This window comes from Hemitrygon akajei, chromosome 31 (genome assembly GCF_048418815.1).
Source record: "Hemitrygon akajei chromosome 31, sHemAka1.3, whole genome shotgun sequence".
NCBI classification, from domain to species: Eukaryota; Metazoa; Chordata; class Chondrichthyes; order Myliobatiformes; family Dasyatidae; genus Hemitrygon; species Hemitrygon akajei.
This window is the reverse complement of record NC_133154.1, coordinates 1,296,130-1,322,951: the sequence shown is the minus strand read 5'-3', so window position 1 is coordinate 1,322,951 and position 26,822 is coordinate 1,296,130. Positions and strand designations below refer to the sequence as shown.

General features: G+C 47.5%; 1 protein-coding gene across 1 annotated transcript in view; it reads left to right on the top strand.

The window, feature by feature from the left end:
- LOC140719131 (sulfotransferase 1C4-like) overlaps positions 1–26,822 on the top strand; it is a 47,296-nt gene that overhangs the window by 6,824 nt on the left and 13,650 nt on the right. The window contains exons 2-5 of the mRNA XM_073033530.1: positions 6,288–6,451; positions 17,879–18,007; positions 18,615–18,712; positions 19,205–19,331. Coding sequence (XP_072889631.1) covers positions 6,289–6,451; positions 17,879–18,007; positions 18,615–18,712; positions 19,205–19,331 — 517 coding nt within the window. The 5' untranslated portion in view covers position 6,288. The remainder of the gene's footprint in view (positions 1–6,287; positions 6,452–17,878; positions 18,008–18,614; positions 18,713–19,204; positions 19,332–26,822) is intronic.

Sequence of the window (26,822 nt, the reverse complement as noted above, 5' to 3'; positions counted from 1 at the left end):
GCATTCTACCAGTATGTGAAGAGCAAGAGGATAAGACATGAAAGAATACGACCTATCAAGTGTGACAGTGGTAAAGTGTGCATGGAACCAGAGGAAATAGCAGAGGTACTTAATGAATACTTCAGTGGTCACTATGGAAAAGGATCTTGGTGATTGGAGTGATGACTTGCAGCAGACTGAAAAGCTTGAGCATGTAGATATTAAGAAAGAGGATGTGCTGGAACTTTTGGAAAGCATCAAGTTGGATAAGTCACCAGGCCCGGATGAGATGTATCCCAGCTACTGTGGGAGATGAGGGAGGAGATTGCTGAGCCTCTGGCGATGATCTTTGCATCATCAGTGGGGACAGGAGAGGATCCGGAGGATTGAAGAGTTGCGGATATTGTTCCTTTGTTCAAGAAAGGGAGTAGAGATATCTCAGGAAATTATAGAGCAGAGAGTCTTACCTCAGTGGTTGGTAAGTTGATGGAGAAGATCCTGAGAGGCAGGATTTATGAACATTTGGAGAGGTATAATATGATTAGGAATAGTCAGCATAGCTTTGTCAAAGGCAGGTCATGCTTTACGAGCCTGATTGAATTTTTTGAGGATGTGACTAAACACATTGATGAAGGAAGAGTAGTAGATGTAGTGTATATGGATTTCGGCAAGGCATTTGATAAGGTACCCCATGCAAGGCTTATTGAGAAAGTAAGGAGGCATGGGATCCAAGGGGACATTGCTTTGAGGATCCAGAACTGGCTTGCCCACAGAAGGCAAAGAGTGGTTGTAGACAGTTAATATTCTGCTAGGAGTTCGGTGACCAGTGGGGTGCCTCAGGGATCTGTTCTGGGACCCTTGCTCTTGGTGATTTTTATAAATGACCTGGATGAGGAAGTGGAGGATGGGTTAGTAAGTTTGCTGATGACACAAAGGTTGGAGGTGTTGTGGATAGTGTGGAGGGCTGTCAGAGTTTACAGCGGGACATTGATAGGATGCAAAACTGGGCTGATAAGTGGCAGATGGAATTCAACCTAGATAAGTGTGAAGTGGTTTATTTTTGTAGGTCAAATATGATGGCAACATATAGTATTAATGGTAAGACTCTTGGCAATGTGGAGGATCAGAGGGATCTTGGGGTCTGATCCGTAGGACGCTCAAAGCTGCTGTGCAGGTTGACTCTGTGGTTAAGAAGGCTTACGGTGTATTGGCCTTCATCAATCATGGAAATGAATTTAGGAGCCGAGAGGTAATGTTGCAGCTATGTAGGACCCTGGTCCGACTCCAGTTGGAGTACTGTGCTCAGTTCTGGTCACCTCACTACAGGAAGGATGTGGAAGCCATAGAAAGGGTGCAGAGGAGATTTGCAAGGATGTTGCCTTAACTGGGGAGCATGTCTTAAGAGAATAGGTTGAGTGAACTCAGCCTTTTCTCCTTGGAGGATGGAGGATGAGAGGTGAGCTGATAGAGGTGTATAAGATGATAAGAGGCATTGATTGTGTGGATAGTCAGAGGCTTTTTCCCAGGGCTGAAATAGTTGCCACGAGGACACAGGTTTAAGGTGCTGGGGAGTAGGTACAGAGGAAATGTCGGGGGTAATTTTTTTTATGCAGAGTGGTGAGTGCGTGGAATGGGCTGCCGGCAACGGTGGTGGAGGCAGATACTATAGGGTTATAGAAACATAGAAAATAAGTGCAGGAGTAGGCCATTTAGCCCTTCGAGCCTGCACCGCCATTCAGTATGATCATGGCTGATCATCCAACTCAGAACCCTGTACCTGCTTTCTCTCCAAACCCCCGATCCCTTTAGCCACAAGGGCCATATCTAACTTCCTCTTAAATATAGCCAATGAACCGGCCTCAACTGTTTCCTGTGGCAGAGAATTCCACAGATTCACCACTCTCTGTGTGAAGAAGTTTTTCCTCATCTCGGTCCTAAAAGGCTTCCCCTTTATCCTTAAACTGTGACTCCTCGTTCTGGACTTCCCCAACATCGGAAACAATCTTCCTGCATCTAGCCTGTCCAATCCCTTTAGAATTTTGTACGTTTCAGTAAGATCCCCCCTCAATTTTCTAAATTCCAGTAAGTATAAGCCTAGTCGATCCAGTCTTTCTTCATATGAAAGTCCTGCCATCACAGGAATCAATCTGGTGAACCTTCTCTGTACTCCCTCTATGGCAAGAATATCTTTCCTCATATTAGGGGACCAAAACTACACACAATATTCTAGGTCTCACCAAGGCCTTGTACAACTGCAGTAGAACCTCCCTGCTTCTGTACTCAAATCCTTTTGCTATGAATGCCAACATACCATTTGCCTTTTTCACTGCCTGCTGTACCTGCATGCTCACCTTCAATGACTGGTGTACAATGACACCCAGGTCTCGTTGCATCTCCCCTTTTCCTAATCGGCCACCGTTCAGATAAAAATCTGTTTTCCTGTTCTTACAACCACAGTGGATAACCTCACATTTATCCACATTAAATTGCATCTGCCATGAATTTGCCCACTCACCTAACCTATCCAAGTCACCCTGCATCCCCTTAGCATCGTCCTCACAGCTAACACTGCTGCCTAGCTTCGTGTCATCCGCAAACTTGGAGGTGCTGCATTTAATTCCCTCGTCTAAATCATTAATATATATTGTAAACAACTGGGTTCCCAGCACTGAGCCTTGCGGTACCCCACTAGTCACTGCCTGCCATTCTGAAAAGGTCCCGTTTACTCCCACTCTTTGCTTCCTGTCTGCCAACCAATTCTCTATCCACATCAATACCATACCCCCAATACCGTGTGCTTTAAGTTTGCACACTAATCTCCTGTGTGGGACCTTGTCAAAAGCCTTTTGAAAATCTAAATATACCACATCCACTGGTTCTCCCCATCCACTCTACTAGTTACATCTTCAAAAAATTCTATAAGATTCGTCAGACATGATTTTCCTTTCACAAATCCATGCTGTCTTTGTCCGATGATTTCACCTCTTTCCAAATGTGCTGTTATCACATCTTTGATAACCGACTCGAGCATTTTCCCCACCACCGATGTCAGACTAACCGGTCTATAATTCCCTGGTTTCTCTCTCCCTCCTTTTTTTAAAAAGTGGGGTTACATTAGCCACCCTCCAATCCTCAGGAACTAATCCAGAATCTAAGGAGTTTTGAAAAATTATTACTAATGCATCCACTATTTCTTGGGCTACTTCCTTAAGCACTCTGGGATGCAGACCATCTGGCCCTGGGGATTTATCTGCCTTTAATCCCTTCAATTTACCTTACACCACTTCCCTACTAACATGTATTTCCCTCAGTTCCTCCATCTCACTGGACCCTTTGTCCCTTACTATTTCCGGAAGATTATTTATGTCCTCCTTAGTGAAGACAGAACCAAAGTAGTTATTCAATTGGTCTGCCATGTCTTTGTTCCCTATGATCAATTCACCTGTTTCTGACTGTAAAGGACCTACATTTGTCTTGACCAATCTTTTTCTTTTCACGTATCTATAAAAGCTTTTACAGTCAGTTTTTATGTTCCCTGCCAGCTTTCTCTCATAATCTTTTTTCCCTTTCCTAATTAAGCCCTTTGTCCTCCTCTGCTGATCTCTGAATTTCTCCCAGTCCTCAGGTGTGCCGCTTTTTTTTGCTAATTTATATGTTTCTTCTTTGGACTTGATGCTATCCCTAATTTCCCTTGTCAGCCATGGGTGCACTACCTTCCCTGGTTTATTCTTTTGCCAAACTGGGATGAACAATTGTTGTAGTTCATCCATGCGATCTTTAAATGCTTGCCATTGCATATCCACCATCAACCCTTTAAGTATCATTTGCCAGTCTATCTTAGCTAATTCACATCTCGTACCTTCAAAGTTACCCTTCTTTAAGTTCAGAACCTTTGTTTCTGAATTAACTATGTCACTCTCCATCTTAATGAAGAATTCCACCATATTATGGTCACTCTTACCCAATGGGCCTCGCACGACAAGATTGCTAACTAACCCTTCCTCATTGCTCAATACCCAATCTAGAATGGCCTGCTCTCTAGTTGGTTCCTCTACATGTTGGTCTTTTAAGAGACTTTTGGATAGGTACATGGAACTTAGAAAAATAGAGGGCTATATGTAAGCCGAGTAATTTCTAAGGTAGGGACATGTTCGGCACAACTTTTAGACTTGCTGATATGGGGATTGTATTCATTTGTTAACCAATGGGGAATGTTATTTTGTCTTGTGGGGCTGGGAGCTTGGGGGTTTTTGCGGGTTTTCAGGGGAGGCGGGAAGGAGACGCCGAGGAAGGTGGACGTGCGCTGCACTGCTCGGTCGTCCACCGGGGGTGGTCCCAGGTGCGAAGACGTGGAGGTCGGAGGAAAGTGACGAGGGGTCGAATGGTTTGATGGTTGAGCTCCAACGATGTGCACTAAACTGACTGAACTTTGATAAGTTGGCGCCTTTTGCTTTTTCTTTTTTTCATATATATTGTATTGCCTAGTACTCTTGTAGTTTTAGTAAAATCTTTAAAGTGTATTTCATAACGGTATCTGGTGTGAATTTGATACTGTGTGCATGCGCGAGGCATAAACTTGATTCCCACAGCACCTGCGCGTACGGGAGGTGGGGGTGGTGTGTGACATATACCAGCCTGTTAGGTGAGTGTTACATATGATAATAAATGAAACTTTGAACCTCAGACTGTTTGGGTTCCTCCAGGTACTCAAGTTTTCTTCCACAGTTCAAAGACATTCAGCTTGGTCGGTTATTTGATCATTGTAAATTGTCCTGTGATTAGGCAAGGGTTAAGTGAAGTCATGTCCAGGACATGGACAAACTTTACACCCAGAAGCAATCGGTCTGAAAATGCTGTCCCCTTCAGGGCTCAGGAGTTGCTGGGTGGATTCGGTTGAAGGGCGGAAGAGCTCACCGCGTGTTTATCTCAATAAAATGAAAGGCTATTGCTTTGATGCCTTGTAAACCAGATGAGCCCCAAGTCTTGACAAACAGGTTCAGGGACAGCTACTTCCCTTCAACCATTCAGATTGTGAACTGACCGTCACACCCCTAATCACCGTCTCAGTACAGAAACACTGTGACCTCTGAACCAACTGTCACAACCCTAATCACTCCCTCAATACAGAAACACTGTGACCACTCTGATGACTGCATTTGATGTTCTGTGTCATTGTTGTAAAAATTGTGTACAATTTGTGTTGAATTGAAGTTTTAGCTAAGAATGTTGCTTCTCTGATGCACTCACCGACTGTGTGCCTTAGTCTGCGTGTGATCAATAAATCCAGTCCAAATGTGTTTGTGATGTTGCTACAAGCAAGATTTTCATTGCCTGAAAAAGTGCAGAGAAATTTTATGAGAATGCTGCTGGCACTTTAAAACCTAAGTTATAAGGAACGGCTGTGTAGGTTAGGTGCAGGAGAATGAGGGGAGATCTTATAGATGTACATAAAATTATAAGTGGTACATATGGTGTGAATGCTGTCTTCCATCCAGGCTGGGTGAGAGTACGGTTCAAGGTCATGAATTTGGGATAAAAGATGATTGGTGCAGGTAGTGGAACTGGCCAGAAGACCAGGTTGGCACAGACTGGATGGGCCAAAGGGCCTGTTTCTGTGCTGTGGAATGAAGAACAGTACAGAACGTTACAGGCCCTTTGGCCACCATGTTGGGATGACCCTTTGATCTACTCTCAGATCAATCTCACCTTTCCGTCCCACATTTCATCCATTTTTGTTTCATTTCACATACCTATCTAAGAGTTTCTTAAATGCCCCTAATGTATCTGCCTCTACCATCACCCCTGGCAGTGTGTTCCACACACCCACCCCCTCTGTGGAAAAACCCTATCTGTGATATGCTCCCTCTACCTTCCTCCAGTCACCTGAAACACATGCTCTCTGGTATTGGCCATTTCTGCCCTGGGAAAAAAATCTGACTATTCACTCTAGCTAGGCCTCTTATCACCTTATACTCCTCTATCAAGTCACCTCTCATCGTTCTTCAGTCCAAAGAGAATCCCATCCTCATGAGACGTGTTCTCTAATGCAGGCAGCATCCTGGAAAATCTCTGCACCCTCTCTAAAACTTTGACGTGCTTCCTTTAGTGAGGTAATCAGAACGGACCTCTGATATCTCCAGTGCAAAAAACAGAGGAAAAGCGAGATGGTGCTAATGGTCTCCTGGATTATTTGGGTCTGTCCAGGCGGAGGGAGGGAAATGAGCTATTCCTCAGATGTTTAGTGTGGGGCTCCAGGATCCTGAGCCTCCCTTACAATGACATTTGATGATGAACTTGCTCTGTTCCAGGATGCAGGCTCCGGAAGATTCTGAGAATTCGGGCTTGAGTAAGCCTGGCCTGGAGTTGGTGGAGGGGCTACCCCTGCCAAGCTGGATTCTGTGCAACTGGAATGAAATCCAAATGGTCCAGGCCAAGCCTGACGATATCCTCATCGCCACCTACCCTAAAGCAGGTGAGGTCTGGGGGTGGGGCTTCTTTGGGGGGCCATTTATTTCAATTTTTCCCCATTCCTATCCTTGCCAATTTTTATCAGTGTACCATTGAGAGCACCCTATCCTGATGCATCACGGCTTTGATTTCAGCCAGCATAGCCAAAGACCCACCCAGCCCGGGCATTCTCTCTCCTCCTTCTCCCAGTTGCCAGAACCCTGAAACCACATCCCACCAGGCTTTAGGACCGCTTCTGTTATCAAACTCCTGAATGGACCTCTTGTATGATAAGATGGACTGTTGGCCTCACAATCAACTTGCATCTTATTGTTTACCTACTCTGCACTCCCTGTAACTGTGACACTATTTTGTATTCTGTTGTTGTTTTCCCTTGTTCTACCTCAGCATAACAATCTGATCTATATGAACAGTAAACAAGACAAGTTTTCCACTGTATCTCCATACATGTGTCAATAATAAACCAATTCTAATACCATTACCAACAAGCGTGTCCAAGTTCTCCTCTACCTCGATGAGACCCGGCACAGATTGAGCCAACTACTTCATTGGGACCTTCGGTTCATCCACTCAGACAGGCAGGATTTCCTGGTAGCCACCCATTTCAATTTCACTTCCGTTCCCACAGCAACACATCCATCCACACCTCCTCTACTGTCTTCATGAGGCAAGGTGGAAGTTGGAGGAACAATGCCTCATATTCCATCTGCGTAGTCTCTTACCTCTGGTAGTGACTTCCCTTTGCTCCCCCTCCACTTGTTTTTCTTCATTCTTCATTCCTCTCACCCCTTTCCTTCCTTTTCCCACTTCATGATCTGCCCATCACCTCTCTCTGGTTCAGATTGTTCCCCTTCTCCATGATCCACTGTCCTCTCCTATAGGACACCATGCAAACATAGTAGCTAAGGAAGTTCACAAACACTCTACTTCCTCATGAGAAATGTGAATGTGAATCCTCACAAATGTTCACAGAAGCACCATAGAGAGCATCGTATCTGGATGCTTCACCTGCCTTGTGCAGCTGGATCCTGGACATCCTGTCAGATGGCTGGCAGGTTGTAAGAGTGGGCTCCCTCGCCTCCACCCCTCTGACCCTCAGGGCTGTGTACTGACTCCTCTCCTTTACTCTCTGTACACCCATGACTGTGTCACCAATCAATTATTCACCAAATAACAGCTCCAATCTGCTAATTAAAATTGATCGGCCTAATCTCAAATAATAATGAGACAGCCTACAGAGAAGTCATCACCCTGACACAGTGGTGTCAAGAAAACAACCTCTCCCTCAATGTCGCAAAAACAAAGGAGCTGGTTGTGGACTACTGGAGGATTGGAGACAGGTTTACCCCTATAGATATCAATAGATCTGGGGTTGAGAGGTCACCTTTAAGGACCTCACATGGTTGGTGGAAAAAAAAGATAACAGTGCCTCTTTCACCTCATATGGTTGAAAAAGTTCAGCAAGAGGCCCCAAATCTTAAGGACTTTTTGCAGGGGCACAATTGAGAGCATCCTGACTAGCTGTATCACTGCCTGGTATGGGAACTGTACTTCCCTCAATCGCAGGACTCTGCAGAGAGTGGTGCGGACAGCCTAGCACATCTGTAGATGTGAACTTCAAGACCATTTACAATGACAGGTGCGTAAAAAGGGCCTGAAGGATCACTGGGGACGTGAGTCACCCCAATCACAATCTGTTCCAGCTGCTATCATCTGGGAAACAGTACCGCAACATAAAAGTCAGGACCAACAGGTTCCGAGACAGCTTCTTCCACCAGGCCATCAGACTGATTAATTCACGCTGATACAATTGTATTTCTATATTACATTTACTGTTATACATACTATTTATTACAAATTACTATACATTGCACATCTAGATGAAGATGTAATGTAAAGATTTTTACTCATGTATGCAAAGGGTTAAAGTCAAATTCAGATCACCCTATCTGGACACACCATGGCTTGGTCTGACTGTGACTGAAAGAGTTGTGGACACAGAAAATCAGCTTCCCCTCCACGGACTCTGTCTACATTTCCTGCTGCAGTGGTAAAGCAGCCAGCGTGATCAAAGACCCCACCTGCCCCAGACATTCCCTCTTCTCCCCCCTCCCATCGAGCAGAAGATACAAAAGCCTGAAAACTCGTCCCACCAGGCTCAAGGACAGCTTCTATTCTACTGTTATCAGACTCTTTAACGGTCCTTTAGTATGAAAAAGGGTCTAGTGCTTTCCCAGGGTATAAAACATAGAACATAGAAATTTACAGCACATTGCAGGCCCTCTGGCCTACAATGTTGTGCCAACCATGTAACCTAGTCTAGAAACTTCCTAGAATTCCACACACTCACCACTTTGTGTGGAAAAACATACCCCTGACATCTCTGGTACCTATATCCAAGCACTTTAAAACAATATCCCCTCATGTTAGCCATTTCAGCCCTGGGAAAAAGTCTCTGACTATCCACAAGATCAATGCCCCTCATCATCTTATACACCTCTATCAGGTCACCTCTTGTCCTCCGGCGCTCCAAGGAGAAAAGGCCAAGTTCATTCAACTTATTCTCATAAGGTACGCCTTCCAATCCAGGCAACATCTTTGCAAATCTTCTCTGCACCTTCTCTATAGCATCCATGTCCTTCCTGTGGCCAGAACTGAACACAGTACTCTATGTGGGGTCTGACACAGTACTCTATGTGGGGTCTGAACACAGTACTCTATGTGGGGTCTGACACGGTACTCTATGTGGGGTCTGACACGGTACTCTATGTGGGGTCTGACACAGTACTCTATGTGGGGTCTGACCAAGGTCTCATATCGCTGTAACATTACGTCACGGCACCTTAACTCAGTCCCACAGTTGACGAATGCCAACAATGTCAATCTGCAGAACATCTTTGATTGTCCTATCGACAAGGACCCCAAGATCTCACTGATCCTCCACACTGCCAAGAATCTTACCATTTATATTATATTCTGTCTTCAAATTGGACCTACCAAAATGAACCACTTCACACTTATCTGGGTTGAACTCCATCTGCCACTTGTCAGCCCATTTCTGCATCCTATCGATGTCCTGATGTAACCTCTGACAACCTTCCAGAATATCCACAGCACCCCCAACCTTTGTGTCATCAGCAAACTTAGCAACTTAGGGAATGGTACCAGAGGATTGGAGGGAGGCGAATGTTGTCCCCTTGATCAAAAATGGTAGTAGGGATAGTCCATGTAACTATAGACCAGTGATCTTTATGTCTGTGGTGGGAAAGCTGTTGGAAAAGATTCTTAGAGATAGGATCTATGGACATATAGAGAATCATGCTCTGATCAGGGACAGTCAGCATGGTTTTGTGAAGGGCAGATCGTGTCTAACAAGCCTGATAGAGTTCTTTGAGGAGGTGACCAGGCATATAGATGAGGGTAGTGCAGGTGGATGTGATCTACATGGACTTTAGTAAGGCATTTGACAAGGTACCACACGGTAGGCTTATTCAGAAAGTCAGAAGGCATGGGATCCAGGGAAGTTTGGCCAGGTGGATTCAGAATTGGCTTGCCTGCAGAAGGCAGAGGGTCATGGTGGAGGGAGTACCTTCAGATTGGAGGGTTGTGACTAGTGGTGCCCCACAAGGATCTGTTCTGGGAACTCTACTTCTTATGATTTTTATTAATGACCTGGATGTGGGGGCAGAAGGGTGGGTTGGCAAGTTTGCAGACAACACAAAGGTTGGTGGTGTTGTGGATAGTGTAGAGGATTGTCGAAGATTGCAGAGAGACATTAATAGGATGCAGAAGTGGGCTGAAGTGGCAGATGGAGTTCAACCTGGAGAAGTGTGAGGTGGTACACTTTGGAAGGACAAACTCCAAGGCAGAGTACAAAGTAAATGGCAGGATACTTGGGAGTGTGGAAGAGCAGAGGGATCTGGGGGTACATGTCCACAAATCCCTGAAAGTTTCCTCACAGGTAGATAGGGTAGTTAAAAAAGCTTATGGGGTGTTAGCTTTCATAAGTCGAGGGATAGAGTTTAAGAATCACGATGTAATGATGCAGCTCTATAAAACTCTGGTTAGGCTACACTTGGAGTACTGTGTCCAGTTCTGGTTGCCTCACTATAGGAAGGATGTGGAAGCATTGGAAAGGGTACAGAGGAGATTTACCAGGATGCTGCCTGGTTTAGAGAGTATGGATTAAGATCAGAGATTAAGGGAGCTAGGGCTTTACTCTTTGGAGAGAAGGAGCACGAGAGGAGACATGATAGAGGTGTACAAGGTATTAAGAGGAATAGATAGAGTGGACAGCCAGCGCCTCTTCCCTAGGGCACCACTGCTCAGTACAAGAGGACATGGCTTTAAGGTAAGGGGATGGAAGTTCAAGGGGGATATTAGAGGAAGGTTTTTCACTCAGAGTGGTTGGTGCGTGGAATGCACTGCCTGAGTCAGTGGTGGAGGCAGAAACACTAGTGAAGTTTAAGACACTACCAGACAGGTATATGGAGGAATTGAAGGTGGAGGTTATATGGCAGGCAGGGTTTGAGGGTTGGCACAACATTGTGGGCCAAAGGGCCTGTAATGTGCTGTACTATTCTATGTTCTAATCCATACTTCTACTTCCTCTTCCAGGTCACTTGTAAAAATCACAGAGAAAGGAGCCCTGCAGAACACCGTCCTCCATGCAGAATATGAACGATAACAAATAAACTCTTCTTGGGCTCCCGGCTGATCACAACCAACGTTATGATGACAAACTCTGCCATCATCACGGACCCGGGCTGGAAGCCCGAGAAGAGTTTATTGGTCCCTTAGAATGATAAAATGGACTCTTGAGAAAGCCAGTCTAAAGAGATGTATAGGCAGCTGGACCCAGCTTGGGGGAGGGTGTGGATGATAGGGAGGTGAGGGGTAGTGTAACCTGATCGGGGAGGATAGAGGAAGGGTGGAAAAGAGGGAGGGAGATGACCGAGGGTGGTGATAGGCAAACACAGAGGGTGAAAGATAGGAGAAGACAAGTGATGGGGGCCGGTGGGATAAGAGAAATTAAAAGGGATCAGACAAATTGTAGAAATTAATGTTCATACCATCAGGTCATAGTATCATAGAAAAGTACAGCACAGAAACAGGTGCTTTGGCTCATCTAATCAATGGCAAACCATTTAAACTGCCTACTCCCATCAACCTCCACAGGTTACATAGAAACATAGAAAACCTACAGCACACTACAGGACCTTCGGCCCACAAAGTTCTGTCAAACATGTCCCTGCCTTAGAAATTACCAGGCTTACCCATAAGGCCTCTATTTTTCTAAGCTCCATGTACCTGTCCAAAAGTCTCTTAAAAGACCCAAACGGATCCACCTCTACCACTGTTGCCAGCAGCCCATTCCACACACTCACCACTCTCTGAGTTTATTAAAAAAAACTTGAACTGAGCACAGTACTCCAAGTGGGGTCTGACCAGGGTCCTATATAGCTGCAACACTACCTCTCGGCTCCTAAATTCAATTCTATGATTGATGAAGGCCAATGCACTGTACGTCTTCTTAACCACAGAGTCAACCTGCGCAGCTGCTTTGAGTGTCCTATGGACTCGGACCCCAAGATCCCTCTGATCCTCCACACTGCCAAGAGTCTTACCATTAATACCATATTCTTCCATCATACTTGACCTACCAAAATGAACCATTTCACACTTACCTGGGTTGAATTCCATCTGCCACTTCTCTGCCCAGTTTTGCATTCTTTCGATGTCCTGCTGTAACCTCTGACAGTTCTCCACACTATCCACAACATCTCCAACCTTTGTGTCATCAGCAAACTTAATAACCCATCCTCCACTTCCTCATCCAGGTCATTTATAAAAATCACCAAGAGTAAGGGTCCTAGAACAGATCCCTGAGGCACTCCACTGGTCACTGACCTCCATGCAGAATATGACCCGTGAAGGAAAGGGAAACAGGCTTGGTATTAAAGCCAGCACTAGCAAAAACATAACTACGTACTTTCACCTTGCAGAGTATAATGTCAGTGTGTCTTTCCTGAGGAGTAGACCACTCTTTGCCTTCTGTGGGAAAGCCATTTCTGGATCCACAAAACAATGTCCCCTTGGATCAAATGTCTCTTTACTTTCTCAATAAGCCTGCATGGGGTATCTTATCAAATGCCTTGCCAAAATCTATATACACTACATCTACTACTCTTCCTTCATCAATGTGTTTAGTCACATCCTCAAAAAATTCAATCAGGCTCATAAGGCACGACCTGCCCTTGGCAAAGCCATGCTGACTATTCCTAATCATATTATGCCTCACCAAATGTTCATAAATCCTGCCTCTCAGGATCTTCTCCATCAACTTACCAACCACTGAGGTAAGACTCTCTGCTCTATAATTTCCCGAGCTATCTCTACTCCCTTTCTTGAACAAAGGAACAATATCTGCAACTCTTCAATCCTCCGGAACCTCTCCTGTCCCCACTGATGATGCAAAGATCATCGCCAGAGGCTCAGCAATCTCCTCCCTCACCTCCCACAGTAGCTGGGGTACATCTCATCCAGGCCTGGTGACTTATCCAACTTGATACTTTCCAAAAGCTCCAGCACATCCTCTTTCTTAATATCTACATGCTCAAGCTTTTCAGTCTGCTGCAAATCATTACTACGATCACCAACATCCTTTTCCACAGTGAATACTGAAGTATTCATTAAGTACCTCTGCTATTTCCTCCGGTTCCATACACACTTTACCACTCACATTTGATAGGTCCTGTTATTTCATGTCTTATCCTCTTGCTCTTCACATACTGGTAGAATGCCTTGGGGTTTTCCTTAATCCTGCACACCAAGGCCTTCTCATGGCCCCTTCTGGCTTTCCTAATTTCCATCTTAAGCTCCTTCCTATTAGCCTTATAATCTTCTCGATCTCTAACATTACCTAGCTCTCTGAACCTTTTGTAAGCTTTTCTTTTCTGTATGGTGCATCTGAACTAGTGCTTGGAAAAAATTGACGCATGGAATGTAAAAGGTTGGCCATCCCTGCTCTAGGGAGATGCCAACTGGTATATGGGAAATTAAAATCTCTCACCACGATAACTCTGTTATTATTACACCTTTCCAGGATCTGTTTCCCTATTTGCTCCTCGATATCCCTGTTACTATTGGGCAGCCTATAAAAAACACCCAGTAGAGTTATTGACCCCTTCCTGTTCCTAACCTCCACCCACAGAGACTCCGTAGACAATCCCTCCATGACGTCCACCTTTTCTGCAGCCGTGACACTATCTCTGATCAACAGTGCCACACCCCCACCTCTTTCACCTCCCTCCCTATCCTTTCTGAAACATCTAAAACCTGGCACCTGAAGTAACCATTCCTGTCCCTGAGCCATCCAAGTCTCTCTAATGGCCTCCATATCATATCTCCAAGTACTGATCCACGCTCTAAGCTCATCCGCTTTGTTCACAACACTCCTTGCATTAGAATAGACACATCTCAAACTGTCAGTCTGAGGCATCCCTTCTCTATCACCTGCCTATCCTCCCTCACACACTGCCTCCAAGCTTACTCTATTTGTGAGCCAACCACCTCTTCCCCAGTCTCTTCAGTTCTGTTCCCACCCCCCAACAATTCTAGTTTAAACTCTCCCCAGCAGCCTTAGCAAAACTCCCCACCAGGATATTGGTCCCCCTGGGATTCAAGTGCAACCTGTCCTTTTTGAACAGGTCACAACTATCCCAAAAGAGGTTCCAATGTTCCAGAAATCTGAATCCCTGCCCCCTGCTCCAATCCCTCAGCCACGCATTTATCCTTCACCTCATTCTATTCCTATTCTCACTGTCGCGTGGCATGGGCAGTAAGCCCGAGATTACTACCTTTGCGGTCCTGCTTCTCAACTTCCTTCCTAACTCCCTGTAGGCTGTTCTCAGGACCTCTTCCCTTTTCCTACCTCTGTCATTGGTACCAATATGTACCACGACCTCTGGCTGTTCTCCCTCCCACTGCAGGGTATTGTGGATGCAATCTGAAACATCCCAGATCCTGGCACCTGGGAGGCGAACTACCATCCGAGTTTCTTTCCTGCGTCCACAGAATCGCCTGTCCGACCCCCTAACTGTAGAGTCCCCTATCATTACTGCCTTCCTCTTCCCTTCCCTGCCCTTCTGAGCCACTGTTGCTTCCCCCAGGTAGGCTGTCCCCCCACCCCGAACAGTACTCAAGCAGGAGTACTTATTGTCAAGGGGTAAAGCCACAGGGGTACTCTCTGGTACCTGACTCTTCCCCTTCCCCCTCCTGACTGTGACCCACTTGTCTGTCTCCCATGGCCCCAGTGTGACCACCTGCCTATAACTCGTCTCTATCACCTCCTCGCTCTGCCTGACTGGACGAAGGTCATCGAACTGCAAAGATGTTAGGGGCTGCAGCTCGACACACCGGGTGCAGGTATGGCCATCTGGGAGGCTGGGAGACTCCAGGACTTCCCACATCTGACACCGAGCACAGAACACTGGCCTCACACACATTCTTCCTTTCTGCAATTAACACAGGTAAACCTACCTCGCCTCGTTACGGCCCAAGCCCATTGAGCTAAAGCCCTATCACTCTGCCACCTCTCACTCCACTGTCTGCTCCAAGCGCGGCCCTCTGGATATGACGGTCTTCTTTTTAAACTTACCCTGCTCTACTGGCTGACGTCACACGCCTGCACAGTCTCGCCTCTCTTTACCCCGACTAGTAAAATGCCGTCGCTCTGGAAATCCTTAGCCATTCCACTCGCAGTCTTCTTGCTTCGAAGGTTGGAGATTAAAAGTCACATCAAAACTTTATAAACCTCTGGTCAGGCCACATCTGGAGTATCACATTCAGTTCTGATCACCCCGCTACAGGACGGGTGTGGGGGCTTTGGAGAGGCTCACCAGGATGCTGCCTGGATTAGAGGGCCTGAGATGGAAGCAGACATTGGACAAACTTCAGTTGTTTTGTCTGGAGTGTCAGAGTCTAGGGGGAGACCTGATCAAGGTGTATAAGATTATGAAAGGCACAGATAGAGTAGACAGACAGTATCTTTTTTCCCCAAGTTGGAAACAACACTAGCATGGATAAAACACCAGTTAACTGTAAGGAAGCTGAGAGGGAATAAATGGGGTCTTTTCCAGTTGGCTGCCAGTGACTAGTGGAGTGCCACAGGGGCCAGTGGAACCACTTCTGTTCACTTGCATGTCAATGGTCTGGATGACAGAGCTGATGGCTTTGTGGCCAAGCCTGTGGACAATGCAGACATGGTACCGTGCAAAAGCCGTAGGCAAAAACTCTGTAAAGCCAAGATACTTCTGAAAATAATGACATAAAATATCTAAAATAATACTACAAAGAGCAGTAAACAGTAAAAAAAAACCAAATCAAATTAATACTTGGCATGACCACCCTTTTCCTTTAAAATTGCATCACTGCTCTTAGGTATAGTGTCATGCAGTTTTATAAGAAAATTGGCTGGTGGGTTGTTCAAAGCATCTTGGAGAACTTACCACAGATCTTCTGCAGACTTTGGCCATCTCACTTGCTTCAAGTAATCCCAGACAGCCTCAATGATATTGAGATCAGGGCTGTGAGGAGGCCATACCATCTTAAACCAAATATAGGGCGCCCAAGACTTTTGCAGAGTATTGTAGGTGGAGGGGCAGGTAGTGCTGATGAAGCAGGGGGACTGCAGAAGGACTCAACAGATTGGGAGAATGGGCAAAGAAGTAACAGATGGAATATAGTCTGGGAAAGTGTATGGTCATGCATTATGTTAGAAGGAATAAAGGCACAGACTATTTTTTTAAATGGGGAGAAAACTCAGAAATCAGAGGTGCAAAGAGATTGGGAGTCCTCATGCAGGATTTCTTAAAGGTTAACTTGCAGGTTGAGTTGGTAATAAGGAAGGCAAATGTAATGTTAGCATTCATTTTGAGAGGACTAGAATATAAAAACAAGGATGTAATACTAAGACTTTATAAGGCATTGGTCAGACCACACAGAGTATTGTGAGCAATTTTGGACCTCACCTAAAATGTGCTGGCATTGAAGAGGGTTGAGAGGAGGTTCTCAAGAACGATCTCAGGAATGAAAGGGTTAACACGTGAGGAGTATTTGCTGACTCTGGGCTTGAACTCAATGGAACTTAGAAGAATGAGGGAGGATCTCAATAAAACCTATTGAATATTGAAAGGCCAAGATACAGTGGACATGGAGAGGATATTTCCCATAGTGGGAGAGTCTAGTTCCAGAAGGAACAGCCTCGGAGTAGAAGGACAACCTTTTCAAACAGAGATGAGGAGGAATTTCTTTAGTTGGAGGGTGGTGAATCTGTGGAATTCATTGCCACAGATAATTGAGGAGGCCAAGTGATCGTGTAAATAATGAGTGAAGGTATATGGGCTCTTGATTAGTAAGGGTATCAAAGGTTAGACAGAGTAGACTTGATGGGCTGATTGGCCTAATTCTGCTCCTATGGTCTAACACCATGCATTTAAGTTGAGATGAGCGGAGCAAGGTCAGTGCTGGAACGTACTGCCGGTAGTGGTGGTGGAGGCTTATATGAGTGAGGTGTTTAAAAAGCTGTCTTACAGATAACATGGATGGACAGGGAATGCAGGGAGATGGATCTGTGTAAGCGAGGAATTAGACGATCTAACAGGTTACAGGAGTGATTACTCTGCAAGCCGGCGTAGACTGTGAGAGGTAAAGAGCATCCTGCTCTGTCACAAGGAATTCGAGGACATGATTCCAAGTCGGTGAGATCGCATGGGGTACCCGAGAACTGCACACAACACAACAAGTAGGCCACTTGGCCCTTCTAACCTATCCAATCACTCGAGGTGATCTCAGCCAATCTGCCTCAGGTTCCCACAGCCCACTCACAAAGTCGTATAGCAGGGAAACAGGCTGCTCGACCCAAACAATCCTGGCCAACATAGATTTCCATCCCTTCCATCCCCTCTAAACCTTTCCTTTCAATGTATCTGTCTGAGTGTCTTTTAAATGTAGTTAATGTACCTGCCTCGACCACTTCCTCTGGGTGAAAATGTTGCCCTTGAGGCCCTAACAAATCTCTCCACTGTGCTCTCTGGTTCTTGATTCCCCAGCCCTGGGAAAATGACTGCACGCATTCACCCTATCTGATTACAGAGAGTGGAGGAGGGAGAGTGGGGTATTTGTAATTGGAAAATTTGTGGGATTTCCTGGTTTGAAGCATTTGACCGATTCACTCTGGCCCTCATCCGATGGAAATTTTCTCCCTCCTGCAGTTCATCTCCCTGCATTCTCTGCTCCCTCCCCACCTCTCATATTGCCCTCCCTTTTCCCTCTTTCTCCCTTCCATTCCCCTATCACTCCTCCTGTACTCACCCCATCTGCCCCACTCTATACCTTTCTACAACATCTCTCACCGCTGACCTCCCCACAGGGACCACCTGGATGCAGGAGATAGTGGATCTCATCATGATGAACGGGGACACACAAAAATGCAGGCGCGCCCCCATCTATGAACGGATTCCCTTCCTCGAGATGTGCGCCACTGAATTTCAATCCACTGGTGAGGGAACCCAACCAGGCCAGAAGGGGTCACATGGGGAGGGGAAAGACACTGGTGGGAGGGATGGAGGGTAGGAGAGATGATGGGAGAGAGGGAGGGAGAGTGGGGTGAGAGAAAGAGACTGGGAGAGAGAGAGACTGGGGCAGAGAGAGACTGGGTGAGAGGGAGAGGACAAGGGAGAGAAAGAGACTGGGGGAGAGGGAGATACTGCAGTGGAGAGAGGATGGGGAAGAAAGAGCGCGATTTAGGAGAGAGAGAATGAAGAGAGAGTTTTAGGGAGAGTGTTTGGGGAAGAGCAGAGATAGAGAGAGAAGGCGAAGGAAGGAAACTGCGTGGGGTAGAGATAGAGAAAGGTGTAGACGAGGACACAGAGTGAGATTGGGTGAGGACAGGTATGTGAGGCAGAATGGGAATGTGTTGAGGGTAAAAAGGGGGAAGGGGATGTGTGAGGGTGGTCACGGGAAGACCACAAGAAGAGAGGATTGGAGGCATGGGTGGAGAACAAGGGGAGGAGGAGGTGTGGGAGAGGCCAACGTTTCTGATTGATGGGGAGCTATTCGGTGTTCTTGGGTGAGGGGGTGAAAGGCTAATCTGTCTGTGTCACCAGGGCTGGAGCAGGTCAAGAAGATGAAGTCTCCCCGAATCATCAAAACTCATCTTCCCATCCAAAAGGTTCCTAAGTCATTCTTGGAGCAGAACTGTAAGGTAAGTGTGTCCGAGGGGAGAAGAGAGGAAGAGCAGAGGGGTTGAGGGGGACAGTGGGGCAGAGAGAAAAGCAATGAAAAAGAATGTGGGTGAAGGACACAGGGAAAAGGGGGAATGATGGGAGGAGACAGAGTGAGGTAGGGAGAAAGAGCAGGGGTAGAGAGAGAGAGTGGGGCAGGGCACAGGGCAGTGAGCATGGGGAAGAGCACAAGCGGCGAGAGAGTGGTGAAGAGGGAGAGAGGGGAGAGAGAGTGGTGAAGAGGGAGAGAGGGGAGAGAGAGTGGGGGAGAGGGAGAGAGCGGAGAGAGAGTGGTGAAGAGGGAGAGAGGGGAGAGAGAGTGGGGGAGAAGAGAAATTGGGGGAGAGAATTGTGTGGGCAGAGTGCTGGTGACAGCATGGGGGGAAGGGAATTACACGACAGAGAAATGGTGGGAGCAGAGAGCGCAGGTGGGACAGATTGAGGGAAAGACCTGACCTACCACTGCCCCGTAGGTGATCGTGGTTGCTCGCAATGCAAAGGACAACGTAGTCTCCTACTTCCATTTCCAACGGATGAACCAGGTGATGCCAGATCCCGGCACCTGGGAGGAATACCTGCAAGTGTTCATCCAGGGACAGGGTAAGCATCCAGGTTCACAGCAACACCACCTCACCCACCCTCCCCAGGGACACACACCCTCCCCCGAGACACACACCCTCCCCTGGGACACACACCCTCCCCCGAGACACACACCCTCCCCTGGGACACACACCCTTCCAGGGACACCCACCCTCCCAGGGACACACACCCTCCCAGGGACACACACCCTCCCCCGGGACACACACCCTCCCCTGGGACACCCACCTTCCCCTGGGACACACACCCTCCCAGGGACACCCACCTTCCCCTGGGACACCCACCTTCCCATGGGACACACACCCTCCCAGGGACACCCACCTTCCCCTGAACACACACCCTCCCCCGGGACACACACCCTCCCCAGGGACACCCACCTTCCCCTGAACACACACCCTCCCCTGGGACACACACCCTCCCAGGGACACCCACCCTCCCCAGGGACACACACCCTCCCCCGGGACACACACCCTCCCCTGGGACACCCACCTTCCCCTGGGACACACACCCTTCCAGGGACACCCACCCTCCCAGGGACACACACCCTCCCAGGGACACCCACCTTCCCCTGGGACACACACCCTCCCCCGAGACACACACCCTCCCCTGGGACACACACCCTTCCAGGGACACCCACCCTCCCAGGGACACACACCCTCCCAGGGACACCCACCTTCCCCTGGGACACACACCCTCCCAGGGACACCCACCTTCCCCTGGGACACCCACCTTCCCATGGGACACACACCCTCCCAGGGACACACACCCTCCCAGGGACACACACCCTCCCCTGGGACACCCACCTTCCCCTGAACACACACCCTCCCCCGGGACACACACCCTCCCCAGGGACACCCACCTTCCCCTGGGACACCCACCTTCCCATGGGACACCCACCCTCCCAGGGACACCCACCTTCCCCAGGGACACCCACCCTCCCAGGGACACCCACCCTCCCAGGGACACACACCCTCCCCAGGGACACACAACTTCCCCTGGGACACACAACTTCCCCTGGGACACCCACCTTCCCATGGGACACCCACCCTCCCAGGGACACCCACCTTCCCCAGGGACACCCACCTTCCCCTGGGCATACACCCTCCCAGGGACACACACCCTCCCCAGGGACACACACCCTCCCAGGGACACCCACCTTCCCATGGGACACCCACCTTCCCATGGGACACCCACCTTCCCATGGGACACACACCCTCCCAGGGACACCCACCTTCCCCTGGGACACCCACCTTCCCAGGGACACACACCCTCCCAGGGACACCCACCTTCCCCTGAACACACACCCTCCCCCGGGACACACACCCTCCCCAGGGACACCCACCTTCCCCTGGGACACCCACCTTCCCATGGGACACCCACCCTCCCAGGGACACCCACCTTCCCCAGGGACACCCACCCTCCCAGGGACACACACCCTCCCCAGGGACACACACCCTCCCCCGGGACACACACCTTCCCATGGGACACCCACCCTCCCAGGGACACCCACCTTCCCCAGGGACACCCACCTTCCCCTGGGCATACACCCTCCCAGGGACACACACCCTCCCCAGGGACACACACCCTCCCAGGGACACCCACCTTCCCATGGGACACCCACCTTCCCATGGGACACACACCCTCCCAGGGACACCCACCTTCCCCTGGGACACCCACCTTCCCCTGGGACACCCACCCTCCCCTGGGACACCCACCTTCCCCAGGGACACACACCCTCCCAGGGACACACACCTTCCCCAGGGACACACACCCTCCCAGGGACACCCACCTTCTCCTGGGACACCCACCTTCTCCTGGGACACCCACCCTCCCCTGGGACACCCACCTTCCCCTGGGGGACACACACCCTCCCAGGGACACCCACCTTCCCCTGGGACACACACCCTCCCCAGGGACACCCACCTTCCCAGGGACACACACCCTCCCAGGGACACACACCTTCCCTTGGGACACACACCTTCCCCCGGGACACACACCCTCCCAGGGACACCCACCTTCCCCTGGGACACCCACCTTCCCCTGGGCACACACACTCCCAGGGACACCCACCTTCCCCTGGGACACCCACCTTCCCAGGGACACCCACCTTCCCCAGGGACACCCACCTTCCCCTGGGCACACACCCTCCCCAGGGACACACACCTTCCCCTGGGACACCCACCCTCCCCTGGGCACACACCCTTCCAGGGACACCCACCCTCCTCAGGGACACACACCCTCCCCCGGGACACACACCCTCCCTGGGACACCCACCTTCCCCAGGGACACCCACCCTCCCAGGGACACCCACCTTCCCCAGGGACACACACCTTCCCCAGGGACACACAACCTCCCAGGGACACCCACCTTCTCCTGGGACACCCACCCTCCCCTGGGACACCCACCTTCCCCTGGGGGACACACACCCTCCCAGGGACACCCACCTTCCCCAGGGACACACACCCTCCCAGGGACACACACCCTCCCCCGGGACACCCACCTTCCCCTGGGACACACACCCTCCCCAGGGACACCCACCCTCCCCAGACACACACCCTCCCCAGGGACACACACCCTCCCAGGGACACACACCTTCCCCAGGGACACCCACCTTCCCCTGGAGACTGACACAAAGCAAAGCTCCCTCCACATGGTCCCATCACACCCTCCCAGGGACACACACCTTCCCCAGGGACACCCACCCTCCCAGGGACACACACCTTCCCCAGGGACACACACCCTCCCCTGGGACACACAACTTCCCCAGGGACACACACCCTCCCAGGGACACACACCCTCCCCTGGAGACTGACACAAAGCAAAGCTCCCTCCACATGGTCCCATCACACCCTCCCAGGGACACACACCTTCCCCAGGGACACACCTTCCCCTGGGGGGGACACACCCTCCCCAGGGACACACACCTTCCCCAGGGACACACACTCCCCAGGGACACACACCCTCCCCAGGGACACACACCTTCCCCAGGGACACACCTTCCCCAGGGACACACCCTCCCCGGGACACACACCCTCCCCTGGAGACTGACACAAAGCAAAGCTCCCTCCACACCGTCCCATCACACACTCCCGGGGTCAGACACAGAGTGAATCTCCCTCCACACCGTCCCATCACACACTCCCGGGGTCAGACACAGAGTGAATCTCCCTCCACACCGTCCCATCACACACTCCCGGGGTCAGACACAGAGTGAAACTCCCTCCACACCGTCCCATCACACACTCCCGGGGTCAGACACAGAGTGAAACTCCCTCCACACTGTCCCATCACACACTCCCGGGGTCAGACACAGAGTGAAACTCCCTCCACACTGTCCCATCACACACTCCCGGGGTCAGACACAGAGTGAATCTCCCTCCACACTGTCCCATCACACACTCCCGGGGTCAGACACAGAGTGAAACTCCCTCCACACTGTCTCATCACACACTCCCGGGGTCAGACACAGAGTGAATCTCCCTCCACACTGTCCCATCACACACTCCCGGGGTCAGACACAGAGTGAAACTCCCTCCACACCGTCCCATCACACACTCCCAGGGTCAGACACAGAGTGAAACTCCCTCCACACCGTCCCATCACACACGGATGTGTGCAGTGTGATCTGCAAAGATTTGTCCCTGGTTATCCCAGAGGATGTAGAGTGATTGGACACCCCTGACTCAGATGGAGCTGTCATTTTTCATTTTTCAATCTTTTTTATTGATTTTCAAATAAAGAATATGCAAATCAGAAGAGGAGTTTAACAAGTAGATAATATAAAAGACATATAAACAGCAATAGTAAAACCAGAAAGTATATAATATCAAAATCAAATGGGTAAAATATTATGCTGTTATATATACAATGGTCAAAAAAATACTACAACTCCTCATAGCAATCATAAAAAAAATTGGAAATTTTATTGATAAAGGAAAGAAAACACTAACTAAACTGAAACAAAAAAAAGAGAAAGAAAGAAAAAGAAAGATTGGGCGGTCCAATTGAGGATAAAATTAGAAAAAAAAAGAGAGAGAGAAAAAAACACATCCTTCCAGTCATCTCCGAACCTTCATGGATAAGGATTTTCCCCAAAGAGAATAAAGAAAAATAAATAAATTAAAATAAATTAAATCATGTGAAAATATTGAATAAAGGGTCGCCAGACTTCTTCAAAATTAAAGGATGTATCGAATGTCCGGCTTCTAATTTTCTCCAAGCTTAGACATGACATAATGGAGGAGAGCCAATAGAAAACAGTAGGCGGGTTAGATTCTTTCCAGTGTAGCAAAATAGCTCTCCTAGCCAGTAAAGTTGAGAAAGCTATCACATGTTGGGCGGAAGCAGACACTTTGCTTGCTTCCTCTGGAATAATCCCAAAAATTGCTGTAAGTGGATTAGGTTGAACATCCATATCTATAACTTTAGATAATATTCCAAACACATCCCTCCAAAAATTATTTAAATTTACACATGACCAAAACATATGAGTTAGAGTAGCCACTTCTGCGTTACATCTATCACAAATAGGGCTTATATTAGGAAAAATATGCGCCAATTTATCTTTGGACATATGGGCCCTATGTACTATCTTAAACTGAATTAAGATATGGCATGCACAGATAGACGAATTACTGACTAAATAATAAATTTTACTCCATTGATTATCTGAGAGTGAATGTTGAAGTTCTACTTCCCAGGTGCATTGAACCCTATCATTAGGTGACATGCGAGCATTCATTAACTGTTTATAAATGATAGCTATTAATCGTTTTTGAAAAGGTTTAAATGGAAAAATAACATAAACCAAATTTAAAGAGCAGGCCAAGGGGTAATTTGGTAAAAATCATGTAAAAAAATTCCTAACCTGTAAGTACCTGAAAAAATGTGTATTAGAGATATCATATTTATCCATTAACTGTGAAAAAGACATTAAACTGTCTTGTAAAAACAAATCTAAAAAAGTTTTTATTCCCTTAATTTTCCATGTTAGAAAAGCCTTATCCAAAGTTGATGGTTTAAAAAAGAAATTAGAATAAATATTACTAGAAAGTAAAAAATCATTTAATTCAAAAAATCTACGAAATTGAAACCAAATTTTTTAAGTATGTTTAACAATGGGGATCAGAGCTTGTTTACCTATTCTGGAGAACGAAAAGGGAAGAGGAGCTCCTAATAAAGAAGCTAACAAAAACCCCATTACTGAATTTTCCTCCAGCTGTAACCATGAAGGGCGATCCTGGTCGTCTATATCATAAATCCAAAAAGTAATATAATGAATATTAATTGCCCAATAATAAAATCTAAAGTTTGGTAAAGCCAGCCCTCCATCTTTTTTTGATTTTTGCAATAAAAGTTTATTCACTCTAGAGCTTTTATTATTCCAAACATAAGACAAAATCAGAGAATCTATTTTATCAAAAAATGTTTTTGGAACAAAAGAGGGAATTGCTTGAAATATATATATAAAAATTTTGGTAGAATAACCATTTTTATAGCATTTATTCAACCTGTCAATGACATCAACATAGGTGACCATTTAGAAAGCGCCTGTTGAGTATATTCAACTAAAGGGAAGAAATTATACCTATATAGGTCTTTAAAAAATTTTTGTAATTTTGATACCAAGTTAAGTAAAATGGTTTTTGGCAATATTAAAAGGTATTTGATCATAATAATCAGAATAATTATTAATAGGAAATAATTCACCTTTATGTAAATTAAGTTTATATCCAGAAAAAGTACCAAATTCCATAAATATAGATAACATAGAAGGAATAGATTTCTTAGGATTTTAAATGTAAACTAATAAATCATCCGCATATAACAAAACTTTATGTAATTTATCTCCTCTCCTAATACCCTGCACAGAATTAGAATCCCTAAGAGCAATAGCAAGTGGTTCTAAAGCCAAATTAATTAATAAAGGACTAAGGGGACAACCCTGATGGGTACCTCTATATAATCTAAAGTATAGATTACTATGAATAGATTTTTGCAAAGTTTAAACATACCCCAAATTTCGATTCAAGATGCTGATATCAAGATGCACCTATTAAACAAGAGGAGATAGCCAAGGCTATACCCTCTATGTAATTAGGTAAAGCTCCAGGACCTGATGGTTATATGGTAGAATTTTACAAGACCTTTCATGAAATGCTTATACCACATCTTCATCAAACGTTCACCGATTCTACATCCTCTGGGAACCTTCCTAAAACTTTTTATGAAGCACTAATTTCATTGATTCCAAAAAAAGGAAAAGACCCACTGGAATGTGTATCCTATAGACCTATTTCTTTACTGAATGTAGATTTTAAAATCCTCTCTAAAATTCTAGTAAATAGGCTTGAGAATATCTTGTCTAATGTTATCTCAAACGATCAAACAGGATTTGTTTAAAAATAGGTCCTCACATTTTAATATTCGAAGATTATTAAATATCATTTATTCCCCCTCAGCCAAAGAATCTGAATGTATTGTATCTCTGGATGCAGAGAAAGCCTTTGATAGGGGGAGTGGCTTTATCTATTCCAGGTTTTGAAGAGGTTCAATTTTGGTCCAGGATTTATTTCCTGTGGTTCTAACTAATAATCAAAAGTCTCCTTACTTTGGATGGAGCTGTCTACATCCCTTCAACTCCAGAGGGGCAAGTCCCCTGGCCTAGATAGCCTGAGCATGGAATTCTTTCAAGCTTTCTGGGATGTCTTGATGGAGAGCGGAGCCACCAGGGAAATGCCCCTCTCATGGCAGAGAACTGTCGTGGTCCTACTGCCCAAGAAGGGAGACCTCTGCCTGCTAAAGAACTGGCGTCCAATCTCTTTTTTGTATGTGGAATACAAGATCCTCGCCCAGATAATGGCCAAGCATCTTGGCTCGGTGTTGAGACAGATAATCCACCCTGACCAATCTAACACAGTCCCAGGCCGGTCCATTCAGGACAATGTCCATCTGGTCCAGGCCCTGATCCACCTGCTCTAGGAAACTGGGTCAGACCTTCTCAGGATGCTTTCCTATTGAGGCAGGATGGTGGTCATAAACCAGCTGGTGGTCTCCATGTTGCGGTACCAGATGGTCACTTTACCCCGACCTTGCCCTTTGTCACAAGGTTGCAGAAGAAGTTAGTGGACTTCTTCTGGGGCAAGAAGAGACACTGGGTCTCTGCAGTGATCCTGAGTCTCCCAATGGGAGAGGGCAGACAGTCCATACAGGGCTGGTGGCTCTCCGCCTCAGGACCCTGCAGAAGTTCCTGTATGCCGAGCACCCTCCCAGCTGGCATGTGCTCTCTAGGGGGGCTGCTGTCCTCACGAAGAGATGCAGCTGCCACCGGCAGACATCAGCCATGCTGCTTTGCCGAGTCTGCCCGGCTTCTATCAGGACCTGCTGAGATTCTGGAATATTGTGGCCATTCCCCTCAAAAACAAGTATACCGTTTTGGATACTTTTGTGAGGATGACCTCCCAGGAGAATGTCACGGCGACCAGGTTACAAGCA